The sequence below is a fragment of the Hylaeus anthracinus genome, unplaced genomic scaffold (genome assembly GCF_026225885.1).
Source record: "Hylaeus anthracinus isolate JK02 unplaced genomic scaffold, UHH_iyHylAnth1.0_haploid 11994, whole genome shotgun sequence".
NCBI lineage: Eukaryota > Metazoa > Arthropoda > Insecta > Hymenoptera > Colletidae > Hylaeus > Hylaeus anthracinus.
This window is the reverse complement of record NW_026534341.1, coordinates 3052487-3075508: the sequence shown is the minus strand read 5'-3', so window position 1 is coordinate 3075508 and position 23022 is coordinate 3052487. Positions and strand designations below refer to the sequence as shown.

The window sequence follows — 23022 nt, the reverse complement described above, 5'->3', positions numbered from 1 at the left end:
TGAAATGCAAAAGGAGATGCTTCTCTGTCTACAACTTTCTCCTTGTATTCAAGATTGATCAACATTTTACAACAGTGGCTGCAATTTGTTAAACACTGCATAACAAGTCTACATTGAAAACATTTTGCTGATATAAATGACAAATTTAAATATTAATGATGAAGTGAGAAATTGAACAAAGAGATGGGTGGAATATAACCCATCGTTGTTCTAATAGCTTTTGATTCAATGACTCTAATCGCGTGCTGTTTTCAGAATAGATGCGTGTCCTGCTCAATGATCCATGGTCTTCCTCGCAGTTTATGCAATGTTCTTTCCTTTTACATTCACCATGGAATATGTCTCCACAATTAAAGCATCACATGGAGGAAGTTAGTTTCAAGAAAAGTCAGTCACGTTATCACTGCCGAACCGTTCACAATTATATACAATTTCAACCGTCTTATATAGTCCATAGTATGCAATAAACCAGTTCGCACAACCGTTCGAGCGTGATTCAATTTCAATGCGACTCTGTGAGATTAAGTTGTAGCAGAAAAATATATTAACGAATTTAATATCTTATCCACGAGCATCGTAGACGTAGAACTATACTCTATAAGGATGCACAAACCTTATTTGACGCAGTAACTGAACTTCAAATAAGCTCATTTAGTATAAGTAAAACAGACCCCTTTGGTGACAGTCCATGGAAATTCGTGATCACTTAATTGAAGAATTTATTTAAAGCTATACATTAACTATAACAATATGTACAGCATAAATATCAGTTCTCCCAGCGGAAAAGAGAGTTTGGATAATTTCGGAAACTCACGAATCTCCATTAAACGGTCACAAAGGCGTCACAAAAACTACACGTGGTCAAATCTCAAAACAGAAGTACAAAATAAGTAGAAAAATTCATTCAAAAATGCAGAACATGTAAACAAAAAGAGCTAACCCGGATTAAAAGTCGCCAACCTATGGTTATTACCGATACTTATTACTAGATTGCGGATCTTTATGCATTTATAAGAAATTTGAATGTCCAAGAAACTACAAAAGTAGTAATACTTTTGTTAAGTAAGTAAATTTATTTGACACGTTAAAAGACATCCAAAACCAGGCTCCAGAAAATTTAATTCAAGCGAAGCACCGTTCAAAAAAATATTACAATAAAAAGATGAAGACTCGCCAATTCCAAGTAGGCGATTCAGTATATTGAAGGAGCCAGTGTTAAATAAATTTGCAGATCGACACACCGGACCTTATGAAATAATACAAATATTAAGTCATAATAATGTAAAACTGAAAATAGGAAACATTGTAATACCTTCATTTTTTGTAAATTTAGTTTTAACTGTTGTAGTTAAATATCGTATCATGTATATCGTCATATTCATTTTCTTCGTGGGCAAAATCATTGTAACATACGGGTGAATGAGGTTTGACTGTGGAGGCAGCAAACTAAATCATACGAAGATTTCAACACTGGAAATCGGGAAATGAGTAATTCCAGCAATAACAACCAACACCACTCACGCATTCATCCAGCTGCTCCAGCTTTCCAAGTATGAATCATACAATGCAAGATCAAGGAAAATAACAATTTACCACTGTAGGATGTACTCTAACATCTCAATCATCCATGATGGACATTTCCTATGCAAAATGTCTACAACTCCATCGGGACTCAACATTTTCCATGGGCAACGACGTTTTCCTTGATGGGATCAAACCTTACTGTATATCAATTCGAACAGCAACTTTGGCAAGTTCTGTAAATACAGATGGAACATGCCGTGGGATCTTGGAATGATGCAGTCGTTAAGGTAATAATTAAAATCCAAACTCGCCAATCTACAATACCTGTAAAGCTCGATATAGATGAAGTAATCTTACCATCTGGAACAACCTGCAACATGCATCGACCTCGAGGATACACATTCTGGAAGCCAGTGTCATTGGACAGTATGATGTCTTGTATGAGGGCAATGCGGCGTGGACTTAGAATAAGAGCGAAGCAACAAATCCAATCATCTACCTTCGCACTCACCTACAAACAAGCAAAGAACACGATTGTGGGCATACTATAATCAGGACGGAGCATCCTAAAGCTCTTTATCGTAGTAATCCAGTATGGTAACACCTACGTGCATAAAAAAACTGGCAGTTGACAAACTAAACATTTTCGCATATGTAAATTCTACATTCATATATGTGGAAAAACATATTCGCAAACAAATTACACAACTGTACCAGGATGTTCAAGTGCTAACTTGAAAAACAAATCTTTAAAAACGCTTTAGCATTAGCCACGTTAGTTCCAGATAAGTCTGCCTACACCATCAGCAAATTTCCAAGGCATATTGCAATAACAGCCTGAGAAGTCATTTACCTGGTCAAATGCATCCCTGTGGATGTAAAAATCAGAACCGAGGAATGTTACAATGAACTTCTTGTCACCAAAACAAAACAAGAGCAAATACCTCACACCGAAATCAAGGATTTTGGTTAAATAAGGAACTTGAAGGGAATGCAACCCGATCTTATCTGTTGTGCCACAGGACAACAGATCATCGCAAATACCATTTGCATCTTGGAACTCCTGGATGAAAATTCCCTATAAAAGATTGTGGAAAGCACTATCTCTAAGATATGGACCGGATTCATATTTATACTAATGCAAATTATGAAACTCATTATGGACACCAATGGTCCATGGGTTCACACTGCACGCAGTCTACGTTTGTTTAATCGGAGCACTCTGGAGCTTTATTATACATCTACTCTATTCGGCGAAGAGGAACACCACAGAAACAGTCAGAAGAACCCTCCACAGAAGAAACCCCACAAAAACCCACAACGACTATAGTCACCAAGTCACAACCGAACCCATTTAAGCACAACTCTGTAAAAGGATAAGTGAGATTTAAAACACAAATATCTTTTTTGAAAAATAAATGTTGTTTTCCAAGATTGTTCAAAACAACATTTATTTTCCCCGGAAAAAGGGAAGTGTGACGATCGCCATATGCGACCGTCTTTGTTACTCATGGTATCTCACTTACTCTTATTTGTGACGTTCTCATCATCGTACTCATCACTTACGTTATTTCACTTACTTCCATTAAGCTTATTTTAATTTTAACGATTCGCGTTCGAACAAGTGGTTCGGTGAGGTATGAAACTCGAAATACTGTTGTTAATCGCTGTGCGTCGATAGAGGTATCACTGCGAACTATGCAAAAACGGTAAACACCCGTGAATACCGGGCGTTTGTGTACCTCGACCTGACCTCACCGAACCTTTTGTTCGGGCTTCGAAACTTGAATTTCGTAAGGCCACTCCAGATCCCCTAAAATGAGCTAATTTCGAGTATTTTTTTATATTAATGTGTAAAAAACATTTTCTTTAATATATTTTTCTTCTACAATTGCGACTTCGGTACCCAAGATTTCAAAGCACCTTATACGCAAGACTTTTCTCAAATATAGTGAAACTTTACATCTATATGTTTTGTCCGTTTATGAAACTCGGGATTATTGGACATATATAGACTGGTAGAAGTTGATACATCATGATTTAAATCCTGGAGCAGCTAACGCAGCAGCTACATACTCTGTTTCCGTAGTGCTTAACGTGACTGACTCTTGGCTCTGTGAGGACCGACTCACCGGGGTGTTCAACGTAACTTCTTTCAGGCTTTGACACGTACTTAGTGCAGTAACGTGTTAGCAACCCCTTCTTTTCCCAAATATATTGTATATTGTGTACCAAAATACAATACCCTGAAGATGATGTTGCGCGAAAACAATGCATCAATTGAACGATGTTTTAACAACCAATCAGCGAAATTTCTGCGTTGCAAATGGTCACGTTCTTTCAATTCTTGTGTTAACTAAATTTTAAAAGTACACAAATGCAAAATTCGCCACGAACTGCCATAAGAAATGCTCATCCATCAAATGGAATCCCGTATCGCGAGTGTTAAAACCAGACCAGATCCTCGCCACAGCCGAGCCCGGAACAAGCCTGACAACGCCAGTGATAGCATAAGATCAACGATTGGTAGTGTTAAAAACCATTTTCAATTGTATAATTTATATTTTTGTTTGTATGAAATCCCAAATTCAGCTTTTGTTTGGTAATTATATTTGTTAATATATAAAACTTAGTAACAATTTTTATTTTGCAGAGTCTGGAAATCTTCTGGCTGTAATTTGGATTCCAACTTCTCAATATTTAAATTATCCAGTCTTTTGAATATTGATATAATTCATGTTATGTACAAGTATCCTCCTATGTATATGTAAGATGTTAACTAATTGTCCTTTTTTTCTTTTCTTAGATATTCTGCAATGATGGCATTGCGAAAACAGACTTTGCTGCTATTGTTTCTTTTATGCATTTACAAATTTAGTGGCATTGAATGTTCAACTCCAGTTGTTCTGTGGCATGGAATGGGTAAAGATCTCTTTTATGTACTTTTAAACTATATGTGTACAATTTTACATATTCATGAAACACGCCATTATGATTAATATTTTATTTTTGTATATTATATGTACTATATGTAATATTAAATTTTACAGGGGACAGTTGCTGTTTTTCGTTCAGCTTAGGAGCACTGAAGAAATTGATACAGACAACGTTACCTGGTACTTACGTTTACTCGATTCGTTTAGGAAATAATGAAGTTGAGGTGATTTTTTAAATTTTCATTATTATAATATAATCTGTTTGTATTATACAGGATGTTTATTGTAACGATCTGCATGATTTTTCAAGCATTTCCGACATTTTCATGAAAAAATGTTTATGAGACAAGTTAATTAGTAAATCACCTAAGATACTTTTTGTTAACGTAACTTGTCCGACCCGAACAATCGTCTTTTCTTTGTATTTAGTTTTTGATTACTTACACTCCTCTTGAAAATCATGAGAGACAGTTGATCGAAACATTTGAAGCAGTTAATCGCTAGCACAAAATATGGCAAGGTCAAAATCGTCAGCTAGGTGTCAATGTCAATGCTTAAAATTCAATATTTTAGGATGTGGAACACAGTTATTTTGGAAATGTAAACGAACAAATATCAGCAGTTTGTGAGCGACTATCAAAGGATGAACGTCTTAGAAATGGGTATAATGCTATTGGATTCTCGCAAGGTGCACAGTTTCTGTACGTATTCCTTTTAAAATATTGATAAAATAATTCAATAGTATCTTTATTTTGAAAAACTAGCTTTTTAATTATTTCAGTATTCAACATACTCTCCAAGTACTCTCTAAAATTCAAAAACTACGGTATTCATTTCCGGACAGTTTATGAATATTGGTTTTCGTTTCCCATCTTCGGGTCCCAAGTTGAACTATACTTTGGTTTCGACGGTCCCAGTCTACCCATCCCCTTGAAAGATCTTTTCAACCTAAAATCCTGAGCTATCTCTGGCCCTACGTGCAACGAAACAGCGGATCTATAAGAATTCACTGTTTGCTGTTTGATTTTTGTTATGGAATCAATCTGCAATAAAAACTACTTTATTTTAAATGAATGCATTGCAGAAGAGCAGTGATTCAAAGATGCCCTGATCCGCCAGTTATGAATTTTATTTCTATGGGTGGTCAACATCAAGGTGTTTTTGGATTGCCAAATTGCGGAATTGTGGGACGCAAAGCCTGCAGCTATATGATTCGCATGATAAAATATGGAGCATACTTAAAGTGTGTATTTATTATTTATATAATTGTTTGGTCTATACTATTACAACTTTGTGTTATAATAGGTTTGTCCAAGACAAATTTATTCAAGCTACATACTGGCACGATCCATTTCAAGAGGAGGAATATAGAAAAAAAAGTACATTTATATCTGACATTAACAACGAACTTCATATTAATCAGGTATGTTATTCATCACTTATTTGCAGAAAAGAAATACATATAAAGGTATATTGCATTTTTTTCTAGACTTATAAAACTAATCTTCAAAAGCTACAATCCATGGTATTAGTGAAATTCGAAAATGATACCATAGTTTGGCCAAGAGAAACAGAATGGTTCGGATTTTATACACCAGGACAAGCAACAAAAATTCAGAATCTCGAAGAAAGTGATTTATATCGCGAAGTATGAAACTAAATAATATTGTAGCATTATAAAAGGTTTTTCAGAACAGATTTTAGGATGTTGTTTTTTAATAACAAAATGCACGGTGTAGTCGTTGAAACCACGTAAACATCATCTACACGTTTAATTGTAATTATATGTACTTTTATTTTAAGCAAAAATATTAATAGACTATTTTTTTCTAGGATCGTTTAGGATTGAAAATTCTACACGAGTCGGGAAAAGTGCATTTTTTGTCTGTACCTGGTAATCATTTGCAATTCGAAGAAAGTTGGTTTGTGGACAATATAATCAAAGTGTACTTAATGTAAAACATAACATATATATATATATAATCCATTTAATATATTATTGTTATACAATATTTTTATCATAATTGTAGCAAGTACTTTTATACGATCAATATTATATTTTATTTACATTCATACATAACGTGGTAAAAATAATTTTACTTGATTGTTCCTGGTCTGAAACACTATTCTGTAAAATACCAGATCGCATTTTATTTAACATATTTACGATAAATTATACTATAGATAGTCTAGTTGTAAGAAATATGCCTATTCGTGAACCAGAATATATCGTTCAAGCACAACAAACTGGTGAACGAAGGAAAACGTTATTCAGATAACAATTTGTTTTTGTATATTCACTTATGCTGAACAGATTTGTAGTATTAGATCGCTTTGTATTACGTCGAATAAACTTCCAACGGGAGTGGTTTTATCAGCGACAACGTTTGTTGTACAACATCTATTTAGGTACAATCGTTCAAGCATGAAAAACGTGGAATTCCATCGAGTGGAACAACATCCCAATAATAATTGGGACGAATTAAATGTTCAAAACTCTCTTCTGTCAGTGCTTTATTAATTGATAGCTGGAGACTATGAGCCGCACATGTTACATTTTCAATTCTTGGACTTATTGGACTATTGAGGAGTTATTTATTTACCAATCGGCCAGTGTAGTTTCTAATTAATACATTTCATTTCCTCCATTTCATGAGTGATCAAAGAGTATGATTGTGTACATGTACACGATTGAGTGTCCACAAAATGTAATGTATGTGTACCCGTGTTCTTAATTCTTTCATACATGGTACACGTGTTCCGTGTACTTGTGTATTTTAATATCTGTTCAAAACCGTGATCTCTAATATGTACATATGCCAAATGAACTATGGTGAAATGCATCTATAGATTATCGACACACCAGCGCTGTGGTGGAGAGCGTGAAACTCAAACCATTTTGTAAACTCGTCAGTCTTCTCAATTTCATAGCGACGACCTTTTCGTCAGATTTTCTTTCAAACTGTTCCTTGTAAAATTCCATTTTTTTTAATTTTCCACAAAAAACGTTTGCTAGACGATAGATTTACTTCCCCTGATTACGAAATGCGTAATCATTACGTGTTTTTTTTTTTCATTATTGTCCCTGAAAAACTGGAAAAACTATTTAATAGTTCACCTACTCTCCGTTGGTGGCGCTAGTTTAACCGGTAATGCAGCGAGATGACATTACCGACAAAAATGGGCGCAAAAAGGGTTCCGGAAAAAAACTTTGTTTTTCGTCCTTATATGAGAATATTTGAAGCTGAGTGAGGGCTCATTCGAAAGAGGAAGATTCTACTAAAAAAAAATATTAACAATAAAAAAGTTTGTCGCATTATTATCTCACCGATTAGTAGCCATTTTTTACGATCATCTTGGCTCTCACAAAGAATGTTTTTTAGGTGCTGCCCCCGATTATTTTGATTTTTGGATATGTTTTAAATGACCAAAAAATAAGATATGCGTATTTTTTTTATTTGAAAAATAATATTTATTTTTTAATCCCCTAGCAAGGAAAACAGAGTCAACATTGTGCCAACCGTTTAGTAAAATCAGTTACACTAGCTCGTCATCCTAAATTGCTGGAATAAACAAAAATAATTGCAGCTTCTAAAAGGTCAAATAGGGCATATGTTCACAATACGAGCTTTTTCTATTGTTTGTAACCTTAACTCACCACTGAAATGGATTCTACAATATTAAGATACACTCTCTATATTAAATGTTAACAATATTACGACTGTTATTGTTATTGACACGACGATATTGAAAATCATTTTTGTAACCTTTTAATAACCTTACAAATAAATAAATAAAAATTTATGAAAGAGATAGATATTTCTCGTCAATGTATCCAACATTATAAATTATTGCCCTCTATACATTTCGTCACATTTGATCAAAGATGTATATTATAATACATGAAATAATTTTTATTATAGAAATTTTATATCTGCAATGCAAATTTTCTGTGATCTACTTTTTAAAAAGAATGTATGTTTCATATATAATAAAGTAATCTCTAAAGTAAATATATCTATTTACATTATATTTGCATTCATTTGAAAGAAATATGAGCCTTATATTTAATAATTATATCATACAGTTATTACATTATTATAATTTATAATTATGCTAAGATATAAACAAGAATATAACGATGTTATAAAACTTAAGTAACGTACACAGACGCATCATACGTTACCTATGCAAATACGATTGACTCGGAATATTTATTAATATTTATCAGCTAGCTGTATCTTTCTTTGATTTAACATGTATGTTTGTGACATTTAGTAATATATTGTGCAATCGTACTTTGCAATAGTTAATATAAATATAAAAAGCGGCTGTATACATATATTTTTCCAAAGTAAAAATAATAGATTGAATTTACTTATCCGTACAAAAAATCGAAGGTATTTTATAGTTTTACGAATTTATACTCGTGCGATTGTTACGTGGTAATCATGCGTTGCGCTTTTACTTTTCAGTGAAACATTTTTGTTTGCGATCGCGCGAAATGAAAACACAAAGCCCGTAAAAGTTTCGTTTTAAAACGAAAATTTGTATGACATCTCAATAACGTCACTCGTGATTAGAGTAAACGCATACACATACATACATAATATAGTTGGTTGACACATAACCTAGAAATATTTAACTTTCAAAACGAATCGTGGAAAACGTTTCGATGTCATTATTAAAACACATATATTATCAGTGAATAAGTGCGAGCGATATCGGTATAGTTTCGATGTTTTGCAACATCAAGATTTCACGAAAAAAATAACTATTTATTTGATAGCATCCCGTACTTGTAAGAAAACTTACGAAGAATGTAAATCAGTATGCGTTTCATTGTGCATTTCAAGAAAACACATTTTTTAACAAAACAACTGTGAACGGTGTAAATACGTGTACAAATATATTATTCTATTTCTTGAAAGTCAAGCTTGATGCCTTTACCAAATAATAACCTTGATTATTTTAAAACGAAAATTCAACTGAGAAAATTGTAATGATTCAAATAACTTTCCTTTTTGAAAGGTAATTTAACAATTTGTGTGATTCTTATTTTTACGTATCGATGTAAGTACTGATACTTAGATAATAATGAATTTCATCTATTTATAGGATGTTTTTACAACATAATTTGTTTAAAAATTGTCATATAAGTGAAATTGTTATCAACAGGAAGTAACAATAAAAATAACTCTAAAATTTATGGAAAATTTTGGGAAGAATTATTTCAATGCCATGTGAACAAGTCTTCTGTTTAAAGTTGGTAAATTTCCTTGATCTATAAAAATCCTAGATCATATTATGTCATGTATATTAAATGTTTGTGAATTTTTACAATTAGGTAGTCATGGACGAAAGGAGGGTAGCGGATTATTTTGTCATTGCTGGCTTACCTGATCAAGACAGCGATTTCGATAATGACAACGAAAGTCAAGAAAAATTGGAAGACTGGTATCAAGAAGGGACACATGTCAAAGACATGCATATGAAACCTCCGATTACTGACCTTGCTATTATATTCCCAGCGTTAGGTGAACAATGTCCAGAAGGGTATATTTTGTTAGAATATACTGTTACAGGGTTACCTGCTGATTTAAATCATGGAAGTTTAAGAACAAACGAATGTTATTTATGTTACCGAAGAGGACGAGACAAACCTCCTTTAGTTGATATAGGTAGGATAATATAAAAACATCATATATGAAGTTTTAACCATATTTATTACAGATTTCTTGTAATTGTATAATAATAGTTAATACTCATAGTGTCTCACGATTATGCAAAAAAATGTAAACGTAAGCATATTTTTCATGAAAAAACATCATAGAATCCAGTATAACTCTACAATCTATATCTCTACAATCTTCTTTTAAAGATATAATACATTTAAATTTCAAAGTTGATTTTACAATATTCATTGTTTAATTCTAGTCTATAACAAATGCATACATAATAACATATAAAAGTATCTTAAATATAGAGAGTGTTTGATAAAAATCATTGCATACTTATACGGTAGATAACACACATCATACTGAGTGTAAAAAAATCATACATAAAGTGCATATCTGCAATTTCTTAATTAGAGTAATGTGCTGCCATTTTTAATATGGTACTTTATAACTATGTAATCATCAAATAGATTCATAATCACTGGTCAATGATTATCAACTGATTGCTGGTGAAATCTTCTATTTTGAAGTATATATGGGAATTAAATGAAGACATTCAGAATGCAGTTTATAAACAGCGAGGTAAACATTGCATGCAACATGTAGAAGCTAGTTAGTCGATCATGATACTAACATTCAAAAATATTTATATTTTAAAAACAGCCAAGTTTTCAATTTATATATGTATACTGAGGCTTTGTTGCTTAGTATGGTGTGTACTATCTACCATGTAAATGCTGAATGGTTTTTTGAATACTTTGTATATTACAGTAGAAAATTCTTTCTGTTTTATATAGCTTTTCATAAAATATTGTAGTTGGCATATCATTCACAATTTTTTGGATTTTTATTCGTATAAGAAAAAAATTGTTTATTGTTTACATTTATATCTGATTTTTGAAGTTTTTCCTTTCATCAGAAGTCAGTAAAAGTTATTTTTACAACTGTATAGTAGCTACAATAATATCATTAAAATAACTATACAACAAAACAACTTACTAATGCTTTTAATTGATATATATTATTAATGTCTAGATGTGCAACATAAAATAGATTTAAAAAAATGAATCTTTAATAAAACTTCAGTCTAGTTTCAACTTTAATGGCACATGTAAATGTCAAGTAGTAGTTTTAGTGTCCACTTTCAAAATAGTAGTAACCATTTCATTTATGTAGAAACTGTCATTTATTTTGTAATTCAGAAATCATAGGAAGTGTAATAGGTAACGTAAACTATTTTAGTTATATATGCATAAAACTTGTTATGGTAAGACCTAAAGTTTATTCTTCATGTCTGTTTTTGTGGTAATTGCCATTCATGGCCCTCTGCAGGTCAAAGTTTTTTCATGACAATAATGAAAATTGTGTAATATAAAATCAAAAAAAATGAACTTATAAATACAGATTAACAATGAATTCAGCAGTTTCGATGGTTTTACAAACCATGTAAACTCTAACTTCACAGGAGTTTAAAATTATATTAAAATCAAATAAAAATAACAAATAAATGATATGATCTGAAGATTCGACAAATAAAATTGTAGTTGCCAACATGTTGCAAGAATATATGTGTAGGATATTAATTACAATTAATTAATTGTACTACGGTGACTATCTGTCTAACTAGAAATCTTTTTTTTATTAAACTATATTTTGCATCGCTGGTATGCATAAAATAATTTGTTATTTTATAAAATTTAACCAATTTCATTTAGAGAACATGTTTAACAAGAAAGCGTGAATTTCAGGTGTAATATATGATGGCAAAGAACGTATAATGCAAGATGCAGAAATGGTATTGGAGACGCCTAAAGGACACGTAGCAAATGTGAATAATTCAACATCAAAAATATTTGTGACATACAGACGTGCAACTCGTAAAATGCCATGCAATTCTTTAGTTGTGACAGATATATGTGTCATCTTAACAAATAAAGGAGAAACTCCTCCACATGCGTTTTGTGTTATTAATAAAAATTTAAACAAAGGCATGTTGGGCAGCGATGTATATTTATGCTACAAGAAATCCATGAATCGTGCAAACTTAATATCATTTAAACCTGCTGTACTATATAAATATCCAATGGCAGATTATAGCAGTTTTGTTTTTCCAAATTCTGTTGCAATGTTCTGCTTACCAATGGGAGCAACGGTAGAGTGCTGGCCTAAAGTGGCATGTAAACCTAAACCAGTGTTTTCAACGTTTGTTTTAACAGTTGCTGATGCAGCTCAAAAAATATATGGTTCCGCAATAACGTTTTATGAAGAGTTCGAAGTAGAAATGGATATTCCAAATTTGAAAGAAAATCAACAACCAGTCGAAGAAATGGAAAAAATAAAGATTTCTGGTATGGAAACACGTAAAGTTTTTTCCCGATCTTTCTTCTTTTTTTTTTTTTCTCAACAAGTTTAACTAGGCAATAATAACACTTCCCTTATATCAACAATAGTTATCAAACATAGCAATAGCTGGGCAGCTGCTATCACATAATTTTAAATAATATTTTTTCCCTTTTCATTATTTAGCACAGTGGAATCATAAGAGAAATTATTATTGTTTGTTTCAGTGGAAAATGCAGAAGTTGACAATCAGCTTTCGAATATGAGAAAATTTAAAAAGCGTGGAATACTTAAAAAGCTTACTTTTCTGCAGTTGGAAAAACTGCAATACACAGATCCTGCCACACAATCTTTAAATATTAGTAAATCCATATGCATTCTATCTCACTGGCCATTTTTTGATACGTTTGAAAAATTTTTAGTCTATTTACATAGTATGGTCAATAGCAAGCCCCAAAACGTTCCTATTGAAAAATATATAGCATATTTTTTGTACGATATACCATTTCCGAGTCCGCAGAGACCAAGAATTCTTGTACAGTTAAGTAGTAAGGACAGATTGATTTTAACTCAACCAGAAGATTTAGCACTACCTAGGTCTGGCGCCAGTTTTCGGCAGTTACTCATCAATTTAGGGCCTGACAATTGTTTACTTATACTGTTGTTAATCTTAACTGAACAGAAAATACTTGTACATTCACTACGTCCTGATGTTCTTACATCAGTGAGTGAAGCTATAGCTATGATTTTGTTTCCATTTAAATGGCAGTGTCCATATATACCTTTGTGTCCCTTAGGCTTAGCCGAGGTAACGTATCTGATTATTTTAACAATTAACGAAAAGATTTAATATAATACAAAATGTATTTTAAATTTTAGGTTTTGCATGCGCCGTTGCCGTTTTTAATTGGGGTGGATTCCAGATTTTTTGATTTGTACGATCCGCCTGGAGATGTTAATTGTGTAAATTTGGATACAAACAACATAGCTATTTGCGACGATAAAAGATATTTAAATGTGAAGCTGTTGCCCAAAAAAGCAGCTAGACAGCTTAAAAATGGGCTGGAACATCTCTATTCAAAGTTGATTTCGTTAGGAAAAAGTTATTCGTCTATGAAAGGTGTGTAGCGTTTTCCAATTTATTTCGCTATCTTTTTCTTATGTCTACATATCTTATTTTCAGATATGGATGATGAAGAGTTTAGCGTCGATAAAGAATTTCAGCAAAAGCGAAAAGAGCAAGCTTTGGAACTAGAAATACAAGATGCTTTTTTAAGATTCACTGCTACTATACTAAAAGGATACCGTGCTTTCTTACTACCAATTACAAAAGCTCCAACGGTTGGTTCGACCGATCCAACTAGTTTGTTTAATATACAAGCGTTCCTTAGAAGTCGGGATAAGGCTCACGCAAAGTTCTATAGTATGCTAGTTAAGACGCAAATGTTCATAAGGTATGTTTTTCTTAACTTCTATTCTTTGTTGTATAATAAGTAGGGAATCTAGTGTATTATTGTAGTTTGTATTTGTTAGATTTATAGAAGAAAGAAGTTTCGTATCTGACATGGACATGGCGGGTTTAGCTTTCTTTGATGAATGCACCGAACGCATAGAAGAAGAAAATGGTGAGGTTGCATTTTTTAATATCTTTATTAGAGTAGTCTTAGTCTTTTTCACTTGTGAACAAATTCCATCGAGATTAGTTTAGAATTATGATGAAGTCATGTTCCCTATGATCTCTTCTTGTGTATATTCGTGACCATACAAAATTTATTATTATTATTATATCATATAAACATTTAATTTTGCTCGTAAATTCTGATTAACGCTTATCGATTTTATCATTTAGTACCACTTTTGGAGTTGGACGAATCTCAGCACAGCGAACGAACAGTATTTATACCTCCACCTGAAGCTGGACTGAATCAGGCACCAATTGTATATCGCACATTTAAATTAAATCCTGATTTAATAAGACCTCAAAAACATTTGAATATAAAGAACACAAACTTATGTGCCTTTGGAATAATACCAGGAAGCCCTATGGCACGCCGAACTAAGCATGAAATTAAAGTAGCACAAAGGATGGCACGCAAACAAGTACGATATATACATTCTAACTAAAATTTATATATTTTATGTAACAGCGATTGAAAATTCTATATAATTGATTGTAACTTCATCCTTATAAGTAATTCATATTTTTAGGCAGCAATGCCAGATAGGTGGGGTAGATGTCTACTTGGAACTTGCTACAGTCTTTGGTTTTTGCATTTGCCAGCTATGTTGCAAGTGTCTAATCAACCAGCTGCGATTTTACACCAGGCCTATGATTTACTAGTTAAAATGCCAAAATTACATCTTGATCCTATCGAAGAAGTAAATGTTTTTTTTTTTTATATATATATATGCTGGGCGTGATACATACCTAAGATTCTCACCCAACAAATTGCTGTTAAATACGACGATATAATCAAATGTTTCAGAAAGAAAATTATTTTTTAAGGTCACATCTTCTTAAATGGAGTACGGTGTGTTTTAACGTTTCAATGATTTATTCGAATAATAAATACCAAGTTTAGATTAAAATATTTACTTTGGTATCGACTGTTACTTATAGATATTTATATTTTTTATGATCGAATGAAAGTCTATCGACCACAATATTTCGTTATGTCTCATAAGAAATAATGAAAATCGTTGGGTGATTACTTTAGATAGAGTATACTCCATGTTTGTGCGTTTATTTAAATAGTTTTCTTAACATGTTCCTTTTTTAACGAACCTTATCATACATGTTGTCGATTTTAGGTTTGCTATAGAGCTATGATGCAACTTTGCGGTGTTTATGGACAACCTGTATTAGCTGTAAAATTACTATTCCACATGAAACGTAGCGGCGTTCAGCCAAATGCTCTCACTTATGGGTTTTACAACAAGGTCATTTCTTTTATTAATCGCTATATCTTTTTTCACTGTAGATGTTAGTGAATTTGAAATAACTTTTCCACGGAATTTATAGGCTGTACTTGAAGCAACTTGGCCATCCGACATGACCAATTCCAGTCAACTTATGTGGAATAAATTGAGAAACGCTATAGTTGGAGCAGCGTTGTTCAAAAAAGCTGGTAAAAGAAGTGCTAGAAGAAGATTAAGTTCAAACGCAGATTTATTAACCGTTGATGGTAAACTTGCGAATATGGAACATGCATTTTCTAGATCTAGCCTTGATAGCTCTCATTCGCAAGACACAGAAGCCGCACATAGCGATTGTAAGTACTAATTCATCCGTTTTCATTTTTAGAGTGGGTTTATTATTTTACTTCATATTATTTGCAGCTACTAAAGGAAGCTCCACGTCGGATTTACCAGAATATGGGCCTCTAGAGATAAAAAAACTTCCTCGACAAAATAGTATCGTTAAAGATACGGCATTAAATGTTATGCAAACAGAGGAACTAAATAATTTACCAATGACTCAGAGGTAATTTTGCAATTATCAATTCTTTAAAAAATTCTTTCTACACATTGGTAAAACAGATTTTATATTGTTTTGTTGATTTGTTGTTTTTAGGTTGGCTCGTAACTCAGAATCACCCTTAAAAAGCCCCATACGCACGCCAGTTACAGAAAACGATCCGCTAGGTGCTTTAATTAATGATGAAACGCCGATTGTTTCACCTTCAGAAGAGAATGATTCGAACTGCTCGACATGTACTTTGACAGTTTTTAATAACGTCGAAGAACGGCCGGGAGGACCGCTTTTATTTCGAAGGTACATATTTTTATTAGTATATGATAGCTGTAAAACTAATTTTAAAATTGAAGTGTTATTTAATACTTTTTAAATGATAATTGTGTTATATTTTTACTGCATCAATAATTGATGTATATTTTTTGTCTACGGACTGACTTATAAGATTAGACAAGTAATTTACAAATATACACTCCATCATATTATACATATAATTTTATATAATTATACATTGCATCAAACTATGCTCACTGCAGCGCACCTCGCAGGTGTGTTATGGTTATTCTGAGGGATGTATAACATGCGTATGATTTCGAGGCGTATACTTTCAGCTGAAAAACCTTTTACAAAGTTTAAAAAGTATACGTCTCAAAACTGTACGCACACCTTTGCAGCCGATGTGTGTCTTTTAATAACATGCATTAGAGAACGGTAACCGACCTTTCAGCCCAGCCACACGGTTGGTCACTCGCTTATCATATGAAGCAATAGTGAACGAAATGGAGAACGAAGTTACGAGTCACTATGAACCGACGAACAAACAAAAGAAGTTGATTAATAATTATTTGGTAGAGGACAGACACTCGTACACGCAGGCCTTAAAGCTAACTTAACTTAAAATAACTTGTATTCTAACAACGCGACTTATAGAACTAACAAAGAATAAATACAAAACATACAGTAATGTTCATTGTATGTACAGCAATGTAAAAGTACTTATAACATAATTCATAACATAGCATTGCCACAAGTTTCTTTACATTCATCCTATAACTTCTTCCAGCAATATCTTGCCTCGTAGTGCAACATTTCACCAAACCGTAGATGAAAGTGATGTAGCAATAGGCGGCCATTTGCAAAGAAGCGAAACGATGCCCTATTCTGTGGCACAGCAAGGCGAACAAGATAAAGAGAGAGAAAGGCTAGAAATAAGCAGTCTTTGGTCTCAAAAGGATAGCGTTACCTCGAGTCTGTCAAGTCTAGGCTCTAGTTTGAAGCTGAGTTTTGGGTAAGGCAAAAGTTTTATTAACTGGAATTTACACTAACAAATATGAATGGACAAACTTTTTAACCACGTTCACTGCTTCAGTTCCACTTTCGTTGTATGTATACGTTTATGAGTTTAGTGCATATACTAATACACTTGATATTCTACTGACAATGTTTAACACAATTAAAAATGTAGAGTCATAAAGTAAAGAATACTCTACAGCTCTAGATATAATTGTTTAAAAGTATGAAATAATTTCTATTTAAACTGGATTATTACTCACCAGCTCTTGATGATTTTGATTACATTATTAAATACATTGCAACCTTTTCGGAGGTGGTGCAAAATTTCAAATTTTTAATTCCAGCTTAAGTTAGTTTTTGGTGGGGGGGGGGGGGGGCCAATATTTAATGCTGTTAATGTACATGTTACGGTGAATGTGATAAATGCAGGGATTGTGCATAATACCCGCATTTATCACATTCACTATAACATATACACGTATACTGTCTGAGAGGGTTTGATGTATTTGTTTTGGCGAGGGGGTAGGAGCTATATTGCATACAGTTAATGTACGTATTATCTACATGGAAATACTGTCTGAGTAGATTTGGGCGTTTAGGGAGGAGGCCAGCCGAATGTCTCAAAAAGTATAGACAATGTAAAAAAAGTGTAAAACACATGGCTAAGGATTTTGAACGGAAAAGAAGGATGCAGTATCAGTTTTTTATTTAGGTGAAGTTTCAAAATCATTGGAAGGTCAACTTTCCTTTTTTTTTAAATGGTCTGAAGTGTTTTACTACTGCTCTCTCGCTCTATCTTGTTCACGCCCTTCGTCACCCGGTAGCTTTGTAGATGTGACTGACTCGGTTTTATTGTACGTGCCAATAGCCGCTACAGCGATCACTTCTCAAATATATTTGTTATTCTTTTATAGCGAGAAAATCACGATTAATAAAAATTTTGTGAATATTATAGTCTTAGAAATGTTAAGGTCATCTATTTGGTTGGTAAAGGGTGTATACGTTTCTAACATGGTGTTATAATTAAATTTAAGTTTCATCTGAGAAATTGTTACAATTTTATCGTTCACTATTTTTGTATTACTTGTAATGAAAATATCTGTTTCAGGACTACTAGTCTGACGGGGAAAAAATCTAATGAAATAATACTCGGTGGCTTAAACAGTTTAAAATCGGCTGCAACGACGGTAGTAAAGAAGTTTGATGAAATTAAAGAAGCTATTTCTGCGACCAGTACACCAGTGAAACTGAAAGAACGTGAATATAAAATAACACACGGAGCATCGCACGAATCTTTGGATTCGATGACAGATGGATCTTTACAAGATCGAAACGAAGCCCTTAGAATGTCTGGTTGGTAGCGTTAAAACCTCATTCAATCCGTAAATATAAATATATAATAAAATATTAGTTTCATGCATTATTTTGTTCGAATAGGTGATGGGAACATGGATCCTTACACACTGTATGATTTAGCCGAATGTTTATATCCAAAAGGGTCAAGAGAATTGGATGAACGAATTGCTATTGAACTCGTGCTATCTAGTGCTAGTAGATGTCATCATTGTGCCTCCATACTCTACGACGAAGAAATAATGGCTGGTTGGCAACCAGAAGACTCGAATTTAAACACAGTCTGTCAGTATTGTGACAAAGCGACAGTACCTCTACTTACTATAACGATATTAGATTACAGGTAATATAATAAATATAGCTATCTTGTTGGTGTAACAGTATAAGAGAATTACACTATTAAGCTTTTTTGATAATAATATATAAAGAAATTCTTTACACAATAATTTTAAAAGTGATATTCAGAAAATTTGAATCAAGAACGTAAAATTCAATATAACGAGTATTAATTATTAGTTAATGGATCAGAACTGAAAAATAAATTAGTTATCAGTTTTCATTTCATAATAATTTATTATTTAAATATTTTTTTCTAGAATTTGTAAATTTATACAATTAATATTTAAATATTAAATACCTGGTGTATATATATTTACAATTACTAATTAATAAATATTTGCAACGAGTACAGCAATAACGTTGGCGCACCTATTATTTTGTGGATTTTTCTGTTTACAAAGATGCGAAGAAAATGAAAAAAAAAATGATCCTCTAATGGGAGCACTAGTTGAACTTTTGGATAAACCGAAAGAGCTATTAGAACCCACCACAGTGCCATATTTGAATCCTTTGGTTCTAAGAAAAGAACTAGAAAGCGTCTTAAGCCAGGAAGGTGATTCATGTCTTACAAAGCATAAATTTATCGAGGAACATCCAATAGTGTACTGGAATCTCATATGGTACTTTGAAAGGATTAATTTAACGAGTCATCTCCCAGACCTGTGGCTGAATAATAATAAGAAAAAAGATCAAATAAGTTATGGTGTGGTAGGTGTTAAAACTATGTGGGATAACGAGAGACTTCATATGAATCGATTACCCATGTACCTTCAATGGAAGCTCAATATTACAGATGATAAAACGTAAGTAGTATGAGTAATGGATAATCAATATTTTCCATGTAAACCATGTTCACATAATTCTTTTTAATACTTATTATCAGTATGCCTTTCTGCTATAATGTTTTTATTTTGTATAATTCATTTTATACGAATTTTTAATCATGTAAATACGTATGATCTACATCTGTTTTAGGTTAATGCAGACAGTAATTACTTATGTTCGTCGAAATGACTTAGCGGAACCTATAAAAAGAGTGGCCTTAGAAAGAAGCAGAAATCAAGCACCTGACCAACCCCTATTTTCTATATATCGAGATATCTTGTTTTTAGCATTTACCATTTTGGGTAGAGGAAATATTGATCAAGGTAAATTGTATTTAGTAACTAACATACAACATACAACATATTTTGTCTGTTTAGCATTTTGTATTATTTTGTTCTTAAACTATCTAATTCGTTAATTAATTAATCAATCTTAAATATAAACAAACTCGGCATGTTTCAGGTGTTTTCGACAAAGAATATACTTTATCACTAGAAAGATTAACGGAAGGAGAAGAAAAGCTGTTGTGTAAAATTGATGCTCCGCCTTCGATGATGTCAGTATTCTGCAGACATTATTTTAAGCAACTCAGCGTGTAAAAATAATACAAACGGTATTAAAAAGGTGTAATATATTGTGAAAATGAATAGATTATCATGAAAATTATTACAGATTTATCTGTTCAGGTCTGATTTTCGATGCGAAACAAAATTTGTATCCTTCAAAATTGATAGGGAGTTACTTTTTTTTAGATAAACGTGTGCGATTAGTATGTTTAAATACACTAAGACTTTGATTTTTTAACGAAATACCCGTGAAGACACTGAAAGTCACAAATTCGCTTGTGGAGTAATACAATTTCCATATATAAAATATACAATTAATATAAATACTTTTTTATTTAGTAAATAGGTTGCCAATACACATTTTCGCGCATATAATTTCTTATGGCAATGTGAATATTATTAGTTGTATTTATGAACGTGATACTAAAGATCGTTCAGTACCAAAGAAACTGACTTGATCGTAAAACTATAAATTCAGTTGCTTTAATATGAATGCACTACACACCTAGCGCAATCACGATTTTCAATGTACATATATAATTGGCATATTTCTTACAATCTTTTGATTATAAACGTACTGATTTTAAGTAACCACCATTTTTTTTTTGTTTGTTAAGATATAACGTAATTTAACGTCCATATAATATGTATTACAAAAGACAATATTCATCTTCTTTTTCTTAGGTGGAACAGTCAGATAATTCATGACCAATTATTCAATTACTAACTTACGTGTTTACTATGAAAAGTGCTGTTTACATTTGTGGCACAAAAGTTTAATTTCATATTCATTATAGCGAGTTGAAGATTTTTAAATTAAACTCTATTTAAACTACCATACAATGACTTTTACATTATTGTTTGCGATTAAAAATGGATATTCCATTCTTTCTTTGCAAAATATGCTGCCCGTAACGCAAAACGTAACTTCTATAAAACGTTTGATGTAACTCTGACATATTGAAAGTGTTTTATTTGAATGATGATATAAGAAATTTAGAATGTTGTAAATTTAAGTTTTAAATACCCGATGATAACGAATATTTACTTTTACTTGATTTAAATATGTATACATTACTTGTTACAATAAAATTACAAATAACAGCTATGTTGTAATGAATATTTTAAATGATATCCAATTTTAATTTCAAATAAGTTTGTGAAAATAAGTGTTTTCTGCAAAATATTGCTTTGAAAGTATTTCACTTCAAAAACATTTAATAGAACATTGTATGTACCTGATATTTGTAAAACAATTTCTTTGCATAAATAAATTATATAATGCATTGGTTGTTAAAAATTATAGAAATGAAACATGGATATACAAGGTTGTACAACAAATATGTGACAGAGGGATAATGCCCAAACTATTATTAATACTAAGGAATCTTTCATGTAAAAAATAAGAGATGCAAAGTCACACATATTAAACAAGGCTACTATTTGTTGCTTTATATTATAATAAATAATCTTATATTATAGATCAATGAAATAGTTTCAATGTCAGCATTTATTATGTGCAAAAAGATACTGTGGTTCAATTTAAAATAATATCAATGGCCTGGACATAATCTCAGCACTTATACCAACAGATAATATACTAACATTATTTGATTGATTTGTACTTTGCAACTTATATATACATGAACATATTTTTTTTGTTTTAATAATAGTTTGAGCATTACCGCTCTGTACATATTAACTACTTCAACCTGTATATAGTTTAACATGACAATGTTATGCACTTTTCACTACGAACCCTGTAAAAAGTATACTACTGTATATTCGTTCATTACATTATTACATTATAAAAATAAGACATAAATAAAAGTCAGTCCTGGTATTGTACATAAATGAGTTTTTTTTATCTGTGTAGTTGTTGTAGTCACCTGTCTTTGACTAAACTCATACATGTCTTTATTAATGAAATATAATAATATCGTTATAAACATGTATTTTATCTTTATTCATCAAAATAACCCATATTAGGATCCGAAAATTAGAAATTTCTTCAGTAATAGAAAGCTACACTATCTCTGAGTAACATAGGCTATGTTTTATTTTGATAAAAATACGTTTACAATTTGAAGTCTCAAAATTTATAAATAAAGTCGTGGCATCAATATACCTACAATATTCATAATATGCTATTTTTATTCTATTCTCTAACTTTTAAAATCTGTAATCTCATAATAATTTAAGACAGATTAGACAAATTTAATTGAGATGACTTGGAACAGACGGAACACAATTGTGTGATTGATATTAAAATTCTGCATTGTCAGAATTATCGAAATTTGCAATTACTTTCTACAATATTACTAACATATAGGTCTGTCAATTTAGCTACGTGATCATGAAGCTCCAAGAACAAAAAAACATTAGGATTGCTGAAATTGTCATTAATAATATTTTCGGAAATCTCAGATATTATTCCATATTCCATAGATTGTCGGGAATCCCGGGTCCTTGCGGGATCTCGTATATTCTCGGGAATCCCAACTTATTTCGAGGTCCGCACAAACTCGAGAATCCCCGATATATACAGGGTTTTCCAAAGTGTTGGCGGTCCTTGAAGGGGGTGGTTCGGGGCAGAGATGGGTAAAACCCTAGACTTCAAATTTTTTCTGGAAAATGTTCAAACGAGGAAACTAGACAAACATATCGGCAAACTTCAGATTTATTTGAAGTCT

The 23022-nt window shown here is 32.1% G+C and overlaps 2 protein-coding genes across 6 annotated transcripts in view; both read left to right on the top strand.

The window, feature by feature from the left end:
• The window catches only part of LOC128888805 (palmitoyl-protein thioesterase 1), an 8199-nt gene extending 1664 nt beyond the window's left edge, over positions 1–6535 (top strand). The window contains exons 2-8 of one of the 2 annotated variants that reach the window (XR_008460339.1): positions 4331–4446; positions 4575–4684; positions 5034–5161; positions 5545–5703; positions 5766–5883; positions 5950–6212; positions 6294–6472. Coding sequence is in view for 1 of the 2 variants with exons in the window: in XM_054145938.1 (XP_054001913.1) it covers positions 4341–4446; positions 4575–4684; positions 5034–5161; positions 5545–5703; positions 5766–5883; positions 5950–6108; positions 6294–6419 (906 nt within the window). In the remaining variant the exon portion in view is untranslated. Of the gene's footprint in view, positions 1–4330; positions 4447–4574; positions 4685–5033; positions 5162–5544; positions 5704–5765; positions 5884–5949; positions 6213–6293 lie in introns of both variants that reach the window. The other variant, XM_054145938.1, reaches the window with a different exon arrangement.
• Positions 6536–8517: 1982 nt separating this feature from the next.
• Positions 8518–22272, top strand: LOC128889129 (DENN domain-containing protein Crag). 4 transcript variants are annotated; one of them, XM_054146522.1, is made up of 21 exons: positions 8520–8860; positions 8936–9491; positions 9579–9729; positions 9808–10141; positions 11887–12486; positions 12706–13286; positions 13358–13598; positions 13662–13932; positions 14012–14103; positions 14328–14578; positions 14687–14857; positions 15290–15418; positions 15501–15750; positions 15818–15962; positions 16053–16253; positions 17017–17241; positions 18355–18599; positions 18684–18942; positions 19340–19741; positions 19914–20086; positions 20226–22272. In XM_054146522.1, exons 3-21 carry the CDS (start codon positions 9697–9699, stop codon positions 20360–20362), a joined length of 4740 nt encoding a protein of 1579 aa, XP_054002497.1. In that variant the 5' UTR covers positions 8520–8860; positions 8936–9491; positions 9579–9696; the 3' UTR covers positions 20363–22272. The 4 variants fall into 4 exon arrangements, with proteins under 4 accessions (XP_054002499.1, XP_054002497.1, XP_054002496.1 ...); XM_054146521.1 differs by having other exon boundaries at positions 8520–9491; XM_054146524.1 differs by lacking the exon at positions 17017–17241 and having other exon boundaries at positions 8518–9491.
• The last annotated feature ends 750 nt before the right edge of the window (positions 22273–23022 follow it).

Excerpts from the sequence above, each read along its gene's own strand:
- LOC128889129 (XM_054146522.1), top strand. The coding sequence starts at position 9,697 with ATGCCATGTGAACAAGTCTTCTGTTTAAAGTTG. Across the intron at positions 13,599-13,661 it reads AAGTTATTCGTCTATGAAAG|ATATGGATGATGAAGAGTTT; the intron begins GTGTGTAGCGTT and ends TCTTATTTTCAG. Across the intron at positions 15,751-15,817 it reads AGAAGCCGCACATAGCGATT|CTACTAAAGGAAGCTCCACG; the intron begins GTAAGTACTAAT and ends TATTATTTGCAG.